This window comes from Mustela erminea, chromosome 4 (genome assembly GCF_009829155.1).
Source record: "Mustela erminea isolate mMusErm1 chromosome 4, mMusErm1.Pri, whole genome shotgun sequence".
NCBI lineage: Eukaryota > Metazoa > Chordata > Mammalia > Carnivora > Mustelidae > Mustela > Mustela erminea.
This window is the reverse complement of record NC_045617.1, coordinates 58,190,400-58,205,389: the sequence shown is the minus strand read 5'-3', so window position 1 is coordinate 58,205,389 and position 14,990 is coordinate 58,190,400. Positions and strand designations below refer to the sequence as shown.

The 14,990-nt window shown below is 38.7% G+C and overlaps 1 protein-coding gene across 6 annotated transcripts in view; it reads left to right on the top strand.

The window, feature by feature from the left end:
- The window catches only part of UTRN (utrophin), a 504,882-nt gene that overhangs the window by 183,505 nt on the left and 306,387 nt on the right, over positions 1 to 14,990 (top strand). For all 6 annotated transcript variants that reach the window (XM_032338010.1, XM_032338009.1, XM_032338007.1 and 3 more), the window contains 5 exons: positions 518 to 679; positions 1,118 to 1,246; positions 1,957 to 2,130; positions 3,863 to 4,018; positions 10,499 to 10,669. In XM_032338010.1, coding sequence (XP_032193901.1) covers positions 518 to 679; positions 1,118 to 1,246; positions 1,957 to 2,130; positions 3,863 to 4,018; positions 10,499 to 10,669 — 792 coding nt within the window. The remainder of the gene's footprint in view (positions 1 to 517; positions 680 to 1,117; positions 1,247 to 1,956; positions 2,131 to 3,862; positions 4,019 to 10,498; positions 10,670 to 14,990) is intronic.

The following is a 14,990-nucleotide window of genomic DNA, read 5'->3' as shown; positions in this document are numbered from 1 at the left end:
TATATGATATAATGATTTGATATGTGTATACATTGTAAAACAATCACAATAAGTTTAAGCTAACATCCCTCACCATATATAGTCACATTTTTTTTCTAATGATGAGGACTTTTAAGATCTATTCTGTTCATACTATCACTCCGTTCCTGTCTCTAAGAGCTTGTTTTTTTGTTGTTTGCTTTAGATTCTACATATAAGTGAGATCATATGCTATTTGCTTTCCTCTGTCTGACTCATTTCCCTTAGCATAATGCCCTCAAGGGCATTTTTATATTTTGTCACTTTATGTAGAAAGAAGTAAAAATCAGTAATTCACTGTCAGATAAATCGATACTAGAAGAATCTTTTCGCTGTTGTCTTTGCTAGCTATTATTTATTTATAATGTAGGCCCAAGTTTTGAGCCTGGTGCTTTGCCAGTCTGTTTCTCTCTTGGTGACCAGAACATAAGGGTTCTCTTATATTCAGGTCTTTATATTGGTGCTGAGCAACTAATGATTCAGTTTTTCCCCTGTGTAGGCAGAGAGCAAGCAGATTGCTTTGGAAAAGCAACTCCAGGTCCTACGGGAAACTGACCACATGCTTCAGGTCCTGCAGGAGAGCCTGGGGGAGCTGGACAAGCAGCTGACGACGTACTTGACTGATAGGATAGATGCCTTCCAAGTTCCGCAGGAAGCTCAGGTACCGCTGTGGAGTGGAGGGCTCTTGAGTCATAAAAAGAGCATATGTCACCTCTTCCTCCCCCACAAGACAGCCAGCCCCTTGTGACATTCCAAACTGAACCAGTGAGGAAGATTGACCTTACTTATGGGGTCGCATATGGGTTTTGGAGTTCTTTTGGTCTCTCTGTGAGACCCTAGCAGATGATCACCATTTTAAAATTATAGTTGTGAAGTTGGCAAAATTCCCTTTTTATAAGTAAGTGGCGAACACTAGAAATGACAAACACAAAGTTCTTAGTTGGTGGGTCCCACATGGGAGTCCTGCAACACAGGTGGCCTGTGTTATTATTAAAGTTATTAAAGCTTGTCCAGTGGTCCACATATTCTTATGTATTGTGTGACTTTCTGGAGCTTTAATAAAAAAGATGTTCTCCCCTTTCTGATCTCTTTGTTGCAGAAAATCCAAGCAGAGATCTCAGCCCATGAGCTGACTCTGGAGGAGTTGAAAAGAAACACACGCTCCCAGCCTCCAACTTCCCCAGAAGGCAGGAATGCCAGAGGAGGAAATCAGATGGATGTGTTACAGGTGAAGAGGGAGAGTGGCTCCCTTTTACTCTTTGATGTGCTGGGTGTTAAAAAACAAACAAACAAACAAACAAGAAAAAAAATGTGAGGAAGAGTTGATGACCATGACTTTGGTCTTCGTTATGATGTCAGCAGTGGGATGAGAATGATGCATTGTCTTCTGGAAAAAGAGGCAGAAACAAATTGTTACATGGGTGGAAAATACTGAATCTGATTTTACAGTTGAATTGCAAAGAGAGAGCAAGCTAGATTTAGAACTTATCTTTATATAGATTTTTCCATTAATGCAGAGCCTCTGTCAGTTCTGGTGTGGCTGGTGCACGGGGAAGGCTGAGGGCGTGGCATATGACACCACCTGGTCCTTGAATGGTGGATGCATGATTGACCTTGAGCTTGCCATGAAGGGCATTTTGAGTTTTAGGTTCCTGAACTCTATTTTTCAAACAGGTTAAAAATTCTGTGAAGTTTCACTTCTAGTGAGGCTAGTTTGGCCTTTTCTTATGTCTTAGACTGATACTCTGTCAAGTAATTCATGATACTGCTCTGTGCAGGACCCTCCGGTGTCTGGGAAGCCTGGGTTCCCTGAGGGAATGTTTTTTATGGCTGTCTTGTCTTGCAGCTCTTTAGCAGTGTATGTTGTACTCATATCCTCTGCTGAGAGAGATTATCATTCTGATGAAAGTTGCTTATTTTGTTCATTTCGGGAAACAGAGGAAACTTCGAGAGGTGTCCACCAAGTTCCAGCTTTTCCAGAAGCCCGCTAACTTTGAGCAGCGCATGCTTGATTGCAAGCGTGTGTTGGATTGTGTGAAAGCAGAACTTCATGTTCTGGACGTGAAGGATGTGGATCCTGATGTCATACAGAGCCATCTGGACAAGTGTATGGTGAGGCCACTGGGGGGGTCATGTGTCCAGTCGGTTTTCCAGCAGCTAACATAGCTTCATCTAGTGCCTCTGTAAATGGCTTATTTAATAGTTGCCAGTGTATAGTGAGCTAAGAAGAGAGCTCGAGGGTGGAAAAACAGGTTAAAAGTATCCAAGTGTGGTCCTGTCCTTCAAGGAAAATAGAAGAGATAAGAGAGACAGGTGGGAGAGAGTAAAATCAATTACTACAATGTAATGAGATAAGGAAGCTGGAATAGACATGCATATAACATGATCTAAAAAGCAAGGGAAACATCTTAATCACAGCATGAAGTTTAGGAAGATTTTGACAGAATGTGACTAATAAGCTAAGTTTTAAAGGGTAAATTTGAGTCAGCTAGGAGAGCCATACTGAGAATAGATGTCAGGAATATTACAGTGCAAAAGAAAATCATTCTTAAGGAAAGTAAAACTTTGAATTTCAACTTAAAAAGTTTAAGCCTAAAATATGAAAGAGGAAATTATACTTAGAATGATGTTGGGAATATTATAGCATTAAAAAAAAAACATTCTCTAGGAAAGTAAAAATTTAAATTCCAGTTTAAAACTAAGATGTGAAAAAAATTATTTATAAGGCCTTATTGCTATTTTGGTCTTAAACATTATAATTCAGTTGAGTAGAAATTTAAAAATAATATGGCTAAGTATATACAATCTGAGAATTGGTCTTCTCCTTGAGAAGACTCACAGAGAACTTAAGATAACACTTGTTAAGACAAAGTTGGGGCAGAGTTCTTTGTGCTTTTCAAAATTGTAGTCTCCTTATTGTTGGACACTGAAGTTTTGTGTACTCAAAAGCTAGAGTGGGTGGAAGAATGAACAGTTTAAATTTTTGAGTATGTGAGTATGTGTGTTTATGTGAGTGTGTATGTTTGCATTTGTGGGCATATGTGTATGTATGTGTGTGAGTGTAGATGTAAGTAGTTATTGATTTAATGAGACACAGAGGCCAGTAGAACACTGTCCTTGACCTTGTGTAACTTAGTCCAGTGGTCTGCTGTTATGTGACAATGCCACAGGAGATGTTTCAGGTCAAGGTCATGATGGACGGAAACAAGAGAACTTACCCACATAAAAGCTTTTTAGTTTCAAGGTAACTAGGATGAGGACAGCTCTGAATTTGACCTACATAACTCCATTTCTTATAGTTACATATGTCTTGGTATATTGAGTATATATCTTTTTATCATGTAAGTAATACATGCTCATTGTGGTAGACTTGGTACTTCACAGAATTCTAGAGAAAAAAAAAAGTGGATGTTAATACTTCCAAATTTCAACAGCCAGAAGTATAGCCAAGCCTGGCTTTTTTTCTAGTAATAGCATGTATGGTTTTTAAAAATGTAATTTAAAAAATGATAGACATTCAGTTTTTAGTCATAATATTTTTCCATTTTATGTAGGAAAAATGTTTTTATTCCTAAGTACTTCCCTAAACCTTGAAAATGCATGTTTGAGGGTTTTTTTAAACAAGTATAATCTCTATTAGTTTATTTTCTTATCTGATTTTACAAAGATAATACAACCTTGATTTCACTTCACTTGTCCTTTGAACCAAATCGGAGGAAGATAAAGCCCTTTGATCTCCATAGTTACTTTGTAGCTGTCAGTCTGTATAAGCCGCATTCTGAAATGACTCCAATTAGCAACTTTTCACCGCAGTATGTAAAATGTGCCTTGCTTTCTTTTAAAGAAACTCTATAAAACGTTGAGTGAAGTCAAGCTGGAAGTGGAGACTGTAATCAAAACAGGAAGGCACATTGTCCAGAAGCAACAAACAGACAATCCCAAGGGGATGGATGAACAGCTGACTTCTCTGAAGATTCTCTACAATGACTTGGGTGCCCAGGTAAGGACAAGCCCCCTGCTCCCCTGCGTCTCTCTTGTTTATGCATTTTAAAATCTTTCTCCTAGAAGAATGCATGTTTGATTTGGGGGCACTAATAATAGTGCTTTCAATTCTTTCAGTATTTTTTTATTATATTTCTTTACAGCTATATATTACTATCACAATGATGAATTGTAGAGAAATTTACTTTTAATATTTAATCCAGACTCATTTTTGTATTTTCAATGGCTGGTCACTTTTCAGAAGTTATTCTAAGGAAACTTTCCCAGTGATAGCCCCTGTATAAACTCAAGTTACTGGTCCTGGGATTTCTAAATTGAGTAGTCTACTGAGAAATATTAAAACACTGGGACTCTAATAAATGGTAAGTGGCAGGAAGTTCACATTAATCTAGCAGGATCTGAAATCCTTTTAAGAAACATCTATAATTTGGGCATCTGAGTGAATCTGCAAAAGGACTTTTGGCCATATATTATGAATGACTGTATTCAGAAGGTTGAATGTCTTCTCTTGTGAGAACTCTGCACTGAAACCAGGAAAGCAAAGCAAAACAAAACTACAACAAAAGTGTTTAAAGTGATATCTTCTTGGCAATATTGGAGAGCTGTGTTAGATAATATTTTAGATCCTTTTTGGGTTTTTAAATAGTACCTAAGTTGGTGCACAAACCCAGAGAAAACTAGCTGGAATTTTGTTATCATTTTTGGATCAATAAGAATAAGCGATGCGTACATTTCCTGGACAATTTTGACCTCCTCACTAAAGCAAGAGGAGATTGCTAATCTGATACATTTTATATCATTTTGATACATTGCACATCTGGAACACAGTGTAGAGCTTCTTGGTATTATTATACAGCTGAAGTTATTTCTCAAATATTACTGTATTTATTCATCAGCTGGCATTTTTTGGATGGGAATGGTGTTGCCATTGTAATGTCAGTTCTCCAGTTGTGTCTGTGGTTTTAGTGTTAAGTCATTTTCTCATTCAACACAATTGAGATGGTACTGTTTAACAGGAAGCATATAGGCAGTAGAGATTGAGTGGCACACAAAAACATAAATTGTCTCTTTGTCTAATAGAATTTAGGGTTATGAGAGAAGAAAGCATTAATCAGGTAGTCTTACAAAGTACCATCACATTAGCAGTCTGAAGTGTTAGGAAGGAATGTATGTGGTGCTTTAAGAGTATATGTCAAGGAGGATTTGGCCCAGACAGGGGTTATAGGAACGTACCTGGGGTTACATTTCCTTCAGGAAACGGTGTGTAAACTGAAATCTGAAGGATGAGTCGGAATAGCCTGGGTGAAAGCAGTGGGAGAGCAGCCTTTAAGGTTGCTGGGAGAGCATGTGGAAAGGCCCTGTGGCAAGAGACAGCATGGTACATTTGTGTGACTAATGCAGAGAGAGCAAGTGTGGGGAACATGGTATTGGGGAAAGGGATGAGACCAGAGCATACTAGTGTCTGGGTGTGTGATAAGGATTTTAGTCTTAAGAGGTTTAAGAAGTTATTGCAGATTTTAGCAGGGAGATAATAAGCTCATGCATTAGCTTTTTCAACGATCACTCACTGCAGTTTGGGGGATGAGCTGGAGAAGGGCAGCAGTGGATGTGAAGAGAGCAGTGAGGAAGTCATTGTGTTCTTAGTGAGAAATGGTGGTGGCAGGAATGATGGTGGAGCGGTGGAGATGGCATGAGGAGCAGATGGTCTCAGACACATTGAAGAAGTGGAGTGAGTAAGAGTTGATGGATCAGGATGTGGGAGTGCGGTAGGAGATGATCGATGACCTCTGGGTTTCTGGCTTGGTTACGTGGAAGATCATGGTGCCATGATTGGGGGTAGGCACTGGAAGGAAAGGCGGAAACATGGAAAAGTCCTAAGTATGGATTGGGCATGTTCACATGTTAAGTGCCTTTGTGAGAGTGACTTGAATATGTCAGGTACTCACAAAGTTATTCAAGTCTGGAGACTATATCTGGGCTGAAGCTAGGAATTTTATGAGTCATCTGCATATAGACAGTAATTAAAGTTTTCAGTGATGATGAGATTGTCTAGGGAGAAGATATAATGAGAAAAGAAAAACCTATATAGGCCACAAAATAAAAAATAAATGAGTGGGACTGCATCAAACTAAAGAGCTCCTGCACGGCCACAGAAATCATCAACAAAATGGAAAGTCAACCTGCAGAATGGGGAAAAAAATTTGTAAATTATATATATGATAATGAGTTAATATCAACAATATATAAAGAATCCATACAACTCAATAGCAAAAAACCCCAAATAATCCAATTAAAAATGAGCAGAGGACCTGAATAGACATTGCACCAGGGAAGATATACGAATGATCAACAGGTACATGAGAAGGTACTCAAGCATGACCGATCACTGGGGAAGTGCAAATCGAAACCACAGTGAGATACTACCTCACACCTATTCAATAGGAAGAGATAATGCTGGCGAGGATGTGAAGAACAGGCTGTGCACTGTTGGTAGGATTGTAAATTGGTGCAACTTCTGTGGAAGAAAGTGGAGAGGTTCCTCAAAAAATTAAAAATAGAACTATAGTATGATACAGTAATTCTACTTCTAGGTATATATCTGACAGAAACAAAAATATTATATCGAAGAAAGACGCCTGGATGGCTCAGTCGGTTAAGCGGCTGCCTTCGGCTCAGGTTGTGATTCCAGTGTCCTGGGATCAAGTCCCGCATTAGGCTCCTTGCTCTGCGGGGAGCCTGCGTCTTCCTCTGCCTCTGCCTGCCTCTCTGCCTGCCTGCCTATGCTCTCTCTCTCTCACTCTAACAAATAAATAAAATAAAATCTTAAAGAAAAATATTACGTGGAAGAGATATTGGCACCGTTATGTTCATAGTAGCTCTGTTTAGCGTTGCCAAGGCATGGAAGCAGCCCAAGTGTCCTCTGATGGAAGAATGGATATGGAAGATGTGTATATATGTACTATATATGGTATATCTCATTTAGCACAATGAGGGCATTGTATTAAGTGAGATAAGTCAGACAGAGAAAGACAAATAATGTATGACTCATATTTATGTGAAATCTCTATAAAAGAGCAACAACCAAACTCATATAAAAAGAGATCAGATTTGTGGCTACTAGAGGTGGGGGACTGGTGGGTCTAGGAATTGGATGAAGGTGATAAAAAATAACAAACTCACAGTCACAAGGTACGTAAGCCCTAGGGATATAATGTACAACATGCTGCCTACAGCTAACACCACTGTATTTGTATGTAGAGAAGTGGTGAGGAGGGTAAATCGCATGGGTTCTCTTCACCATTTTTTTTTTGTATCTGTATGAAATGATGGATGTTTTAAGTTATTGTGGTAATTATTTTGTAATCTATGTGAGTAAAGTCATTGTGCTGTATACCTTAAACTTATACAGTGCTATATCTAAATAAAACTGGAAAAAATAAAAATAATTTTTAAGTAAAAAAAAAAAGGCCTGAACAAAGTCTTAAGGAACTAGATCATTTAGTAAGAAATTTGAGGAAGATGTGTCTGCAAAAGAAACTTAAGTATAGCTGTACCACATTTTATTTATCTGTTCATTGGTGGACATTTAAGTGGTTTCCACATCTTGGCTATCATGTGAAATGCTGCCATGAACATAGGCATGCAGATATCTTTTCTAAGCACTGATTTCATTTCCTTGGGATATATACACCAAAGTAGCATTACTAGATCATATAATAGTTTTATTTTTAATGTGTGTTTTTTTTTTTTTTAAGATTTTATTTGTTTAATTTACAGAGGGAGATCACAAGTAGGCAGAGAGGCAGGCAGAGAGAGAGGAGGAAACAGGCTCCCTGCCAAGCAGAGAGCCCGATGTGGGACTCAATCCCAGGATCCTGAGATCATGACCTGAGCCGAAGGCAGAGGCTTAACTCACTGAGCCACCCAGGCACCCTATTTTTAATGTTTTAAGGGGCCACCATACTGTTTTCCATAATTGTATACTTGAAATCTGCTGAGAGGATAGATGTGTTTTCACTACCCCCCCCCCCCCAAAAAGATAACTATGGGAGATGATGGATGCATTGATTAAGTTGTGGTAATCATCTCACTCTGTATAAGTACATAAAATGATCACATTGTACACCCTAAAAAACCACATGGAAAAAACAAAATATACGTAAATGAAACAACAATTAGTAGCAAGAAGTGTTAGCACACCAGGAGCGTGCTGGGGCTGGGAAGCCAATGGGAAAAGGTATTTTGAGATGGGTGTAGGCACTGTTTTTGAATTACTGAACATTAAAAATGATGTCCACTTAAAGATGCCCATTTACATCTGTTGCCCTTGAAGTCCTTATTGAGATCAGCAAAGACAATTTCTGTGGAGTGATGGGGCAGAAGACAGGATGGGAGAAGGTAAGAAATGTGGGGAAGGTAAGAAAATGCTTTAGAGGATTGGTAAGGGCGAGATAGGAGAGAGGAAGGTCTTAGGGGAGATGCAGCCAAAGAAGCCAGTTTTTTTAAAAACTATAAGAGACTTGAGTATACATATATTTTAGATTTTATTTATTTACTTGAGAGAAGAGAGAGAGCATGAACAGGGGACAGGGGCAGAGGGAGAGGGAGAAGCAGATTCCTTGCTTAGCAGGGGCGCTCCCCCTCCTGCCCCCTGTGGGGCTCCATCCCAGGACCTGGAGATCATGACTTGAGGGAAAGGCAGATGCTTAACTGACGGAGCCACCCAGGTGCCCCGAGACTTGAGTATATTTCATAGCTTATGGGGATCATCCTGTGAAGAGGGAATGGTTGAATATCTAAGAGGGAGAAAGGATAAATGGTTAGGTAAAATCTCTCCAAGTTGATACTGCCTAATTTAGAATGGACTGCATCTCAAAATGTATTGGTTGGACTGAGAAGAGGGAATTGTAAGTTAAGCTGTAAATTATTTTCTTCCGGGTATATGCAAACCTTTGGTAGCATTAAGTTTTATGATGCTTGTGTAACTGCCTGGGCATGTCAAAATCAGATGAGGTCCTCTGAATGCCTAATATCTTTTAACATAATTCATGTATTTGTCTCCTGAAGTCTGCATTGAGGGGCTATTAATTTAAAGTCATGAATTCTAATTAAACTCTGTAGAGAAAAATATTTCACTTTTAAGAAGGAATTTAATAATAATCAATCCTTGAGGTATGAAACAGTAAAATGGAACCTAGGGGGCCAGAAAAAAGAAATGCAATTCCACATTACTTATTAAGAAAATTCAGTTTTTCTATCATCTAAGAAAAATCTTACCCCATACATGACTTATCACTCTGTTGCTTATAATGAGAATTATCTCTGCATTTGTGCACATAAAAGGAAGAACACATTTTTATTTATGTATTGTTTTGTGATACCCTTAAAAATGCTGTCTCAGCTTTAGATAATGAATGATAGTTTTGAGAGTACCATCACGTAATGTAAAAGGGTCAGACCAGGCTCAATTCAGTGGCCATGTCCCCCTGATCATAGCTTTAGCCCCTTTAAGTGTCACTGCCCCAACCTGCTTCTCACAGGGGCTGTGGATCTTACTGCATAGCATGGGTAGGATTCTTCAGCATGATATGGGAGTTATGTTAAGAGCCTCATAAATGTTTGTTCAGTTCATTTTGCTTTCCGTCAGCTACAAAAACAAAATAATACTAAAGGTTTATGCTGCATAGGCATTTATTTATTTTAAATTAAGTAGTTAATGGTAAAACATAATTATGAAAATCATACTCTTTCCCCCTCAAATTTCTAGAATCTAGTGTGTGTGTGTGTGTGTGTGTAAGATTTTATTTATTTGACAGAGTTCACAAGCAGGCAGAAAGGCAGGAAGGGAGAGAGGAGGAAGCAGGCTTCCCGCTGAGCAGAGAACCCGATGCGGGCCTCGATTCCAGGATCCCGAGATCATGATCAGAGCCAAAGGCAGAGGCTTAACCCACTGAGCCACTTCAGGCACCCCAATGTGTGTGTTTTTTAAACAGAATTCTTTCTTGAGAGGATTGTAAGGCATCTTCCATTCAAAAGATAAAAGATACCATTTACTGATTCCTTAACTTTGTTACAAGGACTGCACCAAGCCCTCTGTGTATGTATCTTTCTTATTTGATACATAAATACCAACCTTTGGAGGGCTATGCCTCTACCAAGGTCACTTAGAAAGTAACCCAGGGTTGTCCCACACTTAACCTCTGCAGTATGTTGTCCCCTTGTAGAAATACAAGAATGGAGTGATTCCAGGTGGGAGAGTGAAAGGTTATGTAGTCTTGGGGGTTAAGTATTAATAGTTTGGATCTTTGGTTATTATTTGAATTTATTCTTTTCATGTTCTTTTCCCTCTTCCTTTCCCTTTCTCCCTCCCTTCTCTCCCTCTGTCTCTCTCTCTCTCTTTCCCTTCCCTCCCTTTCACCCTCCTTCCCTTCTTCTCACCCTCTCTCTCCCCCCCTCCCTCTCTCTTTCTCCTTTTTAGGTGACAGAGGGAAAACAGGACCTGGAAAGAGCGTCACAGTTGGCCCGGAAAATGAAGAAAGAGACTGCTTCTCTCTCTGAATGGCTTTCTGTTACTGAAGCTGAATTGGTACAGAAATCCACGTCCGGAGGCTTGAGTGGGGACTTGGACATAGAAATCTCTTGGGCTAAAGTAAGTTGTAACTCGGGTTACCTGCCAATTTTATGCCAGGGTCTCCTGTGGCATTTTGTTCAGGATGTCCTTTATCTCCATTTCATGTTAAATACAGCATTTTCTTTTTTTTCCATTATTTTTTCCACTTCTCTGTCTTAAGAAAAAAGAAAAGACTATTTTAAAAGACAACAATTTGGGGAGCCTGGGTGGCTCAGTGGGTTAAAGCCTCTGCCTCTGGCTCAGGTCATGATCCCAGGGTTCTGGGATCAAGCCCTGCATCAGGCTCTCTGCTCAGCAGGGAGCCTGCTTCCCTTCCTCTCTCTCTGCCTACCTCTCTGCCTACTCGTGATCTCTCTGTCTGTCAAATAAATAAATGAAACCTTTAAAAAAAATAAAAGACAACAATTTTAAGAATATATTTTTATCTTGATTCCAAAACCATTAAACTCACATGGATCATTGTGCCTGTGTGGTACGTAAAACATTCTAATCACTGCCTTCACAGCTGGTGATAGTTTTTGAGTATTGGTTTTTCACAGCGTATTGGGCCGAGTATTAATTCTTCTGTAATAACTTTTACACCTGTAACTAATCTTTATATTGCAAGTGAACTGGTGTAAAGTGCATAGGAACAGAATTTTCAAAAAAAAAAATCAATAAAAGATCCAAGAGTTTTCTGTAACTCTGTAGTTATTTCGACATCGGAGATTGGAGAGTAGATTTGCTGATTCTTTTGAGGTGGACAAAAGATTGATGGAACATAAAGTTTGTTTTTTTTTTTTAAGCAAAGGCATTCTTCTTCCCTAAATGTACTTCCTAAGAAAGAAGCATGTGTAATACAGATAAGTGCCGAATACAAATGACTAATACTGTGAGGGAAATTTATATAAAGCCACAAATATCACTGTTGACATCTATAGGTGTTTGCTTGTAGGAAGTCGAGAGCAGGTGCTGTGAGGTCATGTACGATGCAACCATTTCTTAATTTGAACACTTTGTAGGGGTAACAGTTGAACGAGAGTCAAGATATAAGGCATTACAATAGCTCATGAAAAGTTTAATTAGGTCATGGACCGTGTGACGTAACAAGAAGATGGAAAAAGGGATGCAGGAAGGAAAAGGGGAACATTGGAATTTGCTGATAAAAGCAAAGAGAAGTGTCTGTTCATATCTTCTGCCCATTTTTTTTTATATGATTGCCTGTTTTGTGTGTGTTGAGTTTGAGGAGTTCATTATAGATCCTGGATATCAACCTTTTGTCTGTACTGTCATTTGCAATTATCTTCTCCCATTCCGTGGGTTGCCTCTTTGTTTTTTTGACCGTTTCCTTTGCTGTGCAGTAGCTTTTGATTTTGATGAAGTCCCAAAAGTTTATTTTTGCTTTTGTTTCCTTTGCCTTTGGAGACATATCTTGAAAGAAGTTGCTGTGGCTGATATTGAAGAGATTACTGCCTATGTTCTCCTCTAGGATTCTGATGGATTCTTGTCTCATGTTGAGGTCTTTTATCCATTTTGAGTTTATCTTTGTATACGGTGTAAGAGAATGGTCGAGTTTCATTCTTCTACATATAGCTGTGCAGTTTTCCCTGCACCATTTATTGAAGAGACTGTCTTTTTTCCACTGTATATTTTTTCCTGTTTTGTCGAAGATTAATTGACCATAGAGTTGAAGGTCCATATCTGGGCTCTCTACTCTGTTCCACTGGTCTATGTGTCTGTTTTTATGCCAGTACCATGCTGTCTTGGTGACCACAGCTTTAAATAAAGCTTGAAATCAGGTAACGTGATGCCCCCAGTTTTATTTTTGTTTTTCAACATTTCCTTAGCAATTATGGGTGTCTTCTGATTCCATACAAATTTCTGGATTATTTTCTCCAGGTCTTTGAAGAATACTGGTGGAATTTTGATCATAATGGCATTAAAAGTATAGATTGCTCTAGGTAGTATAGACATTTTAACAATGCTTATTCTTCCGATCCAAGAGCATGGAATGGTCTTCCATCTTTTTGTGTCTTCTTCAATTTCCTTCATGAGTGTTATGTAGTTCCTCAAGTACAGATCCTTTACCTCTTTGGTTAGGTTTATTCCCAGGTATCTTATGGTTCTTGGTGCTATAGTAAACGGAATCGATTCTCTAATTTCTCTTTCTGTATTTTCATTGTTAGTGTTTAAGAAAGCCACTGATTTCTGCACATTGACTTTGTATCCTGCCACGTTGCTGAATTGCTGTATGAGTTCTAGTAGTTTTGGGGGTGGAGTCTTTTGGGTTTTCCATATAAAGAATCATGTCATCTGCGAAGAGAGAGAGTTTGACTTCTTCATTGCCAATTTGGATACCTTTTATTTCTCTTTGTTGTCTGATTGCTGTTGCTAGGACTTCTAATGCTATGTTGAACAAGAGTGGTGAAAATGGGCATCCTTGTCTTGTTCCTGATCTCAACGGGAAGGCTGCAAGCTTTTTCCCATTGAGGATGATATTTGCTATCGGTCTTTCATAGATAGATTTAATGAAGTTCAGGAATGTTCCCTCTATCCCTATACTTTGAAGCGTTTTAATCAGGAACGGATGCTGGATTTTGTCAAATGCTTTTTCTGCACCAATTGAGAGGACCATGTGGTTCTTCTCTCTTCTCATACTAATTTGTTCTATCACATTGATTGATTTACGAATGTTGTAGCCCAGGGATGAATCCCACCTGGTCATGGTGGATAATCTTTTTAATGTGCTGTTGGATCCTGTTTGCTAGGATCTTGTTGAGAATCTTAGCATCCATATTCATCAGTGATATTGGTCTGAAATTCTCCTTTTTGGTGTGGTCTTTGCCTGCTTTGGGGCTCAGGGTAATGCTGGCTTCATAAAAAGAGTCTGGAAGTTTTTCTTCTGTTTCAATTTTTTGAAACAGCTTCAGGAGAATAGGTGTTATTTCTTCTTTGAAAGTTTGGTAGAATTCCCCAGGGAATCTGTCAGGTCCTTGCAATCACATAAAAAAATGGGCAGAAGATATCAACAAACACTTCACCAATGAAGACATATAAATGGCTGTCAGACACATGAAAAAATGTTCATCATCACTAGCCCTCAGGGAAATTCAAATTAAAACCACATTGATATATCACCTTACACCAGTTAGAATGCCAAAATTAACAAGACAGGAAACAACATGTGTTGGAGGGGATGTGGAGAAAGGGGAACCCTCTTACACTGTTGGTGGGAATGCGGGTTGGTGCAGCCTCTTTGGAGAACAGTGTGGAGATTCCTCAAGAAATTAAAAATAGAACTTCCCTATGACCCTGCAATTGCACTCCTGGGTATTTACCCCCAAAATACAGATGTAGTGAAAAGAAGGACTATCTGTACCCCAATGTTTATAGCAGCAATGGCCACAGTCGCCAAACTATGGAAAGAACCAAGATGCCCTTCAACGGACGAATGGATGAGGAAGATGTGGTCCATATACACTATGGAGTATTATGCCTCCATCAGAAAGGATGAATACCCAACTTTTGTAGCAACATGGACGGGACTAGAAGAGATTATGCTGAGTGAAATAAGTCAAGCAGAGAGAGTCAATTATCATATGGTATCACTTATTTGTGGAGCATAACAAATAGCATGGAGGACATGGGGAGTTAGAGAGGAGAAGGGAGTTGGGGGAAATTGGAAGGGGAGGTGAACCATGAGAGACTATGGACTCTTAAAAACAATCTGAGGGGTTTGAAGTGGCGGGGGGGGGGTGGGAGGTTTGAGTACCAGGTGGTAGGTATTATAAGGGCACGGATTGCATGGAGCACTGGGTGTGGTGAAAAAATAATGAATACTGTTATGCTGAAAATAAATAAATTTAATTTAAAAAAAAGCAAAGAAAGCAAAGCAAAGACATCAAACTTTCTTTTTGTTTAAGTTTTTCAAGAAAATAATATCTTCTTTTACAATACAGTTTGAAAGCCATTATTTTCTTATTAATAACTTAAGTCATGTAAGCTAATTGAATGACATTTGTACAGTGTAATGAAAAAAGACGGAAGCAAAAATCATTTCTACTCAAAGAATACACGGTTTTTGTTTGTTTTTTATAGGCACATATAAACATGAACAGACAGAAGCGTTTAAAAATAATTATATTGTGTCTAATGTTTCTTAACCTTGTCTTAAAAACTTTTATCTTTTATCTTTAATATTTTTCTTTACCTACAGAGGTTTTGTATCACACATTGGAGAAGTGTAGTATTTTATTGGTTTTTTAAAATTAAGCCATTCCTCTATTCATATCCATTTAAATTATTACCAGTTTCCACTATTGTAAAAAATGCTGTGATGAATATACTTGAAGCTAAATCA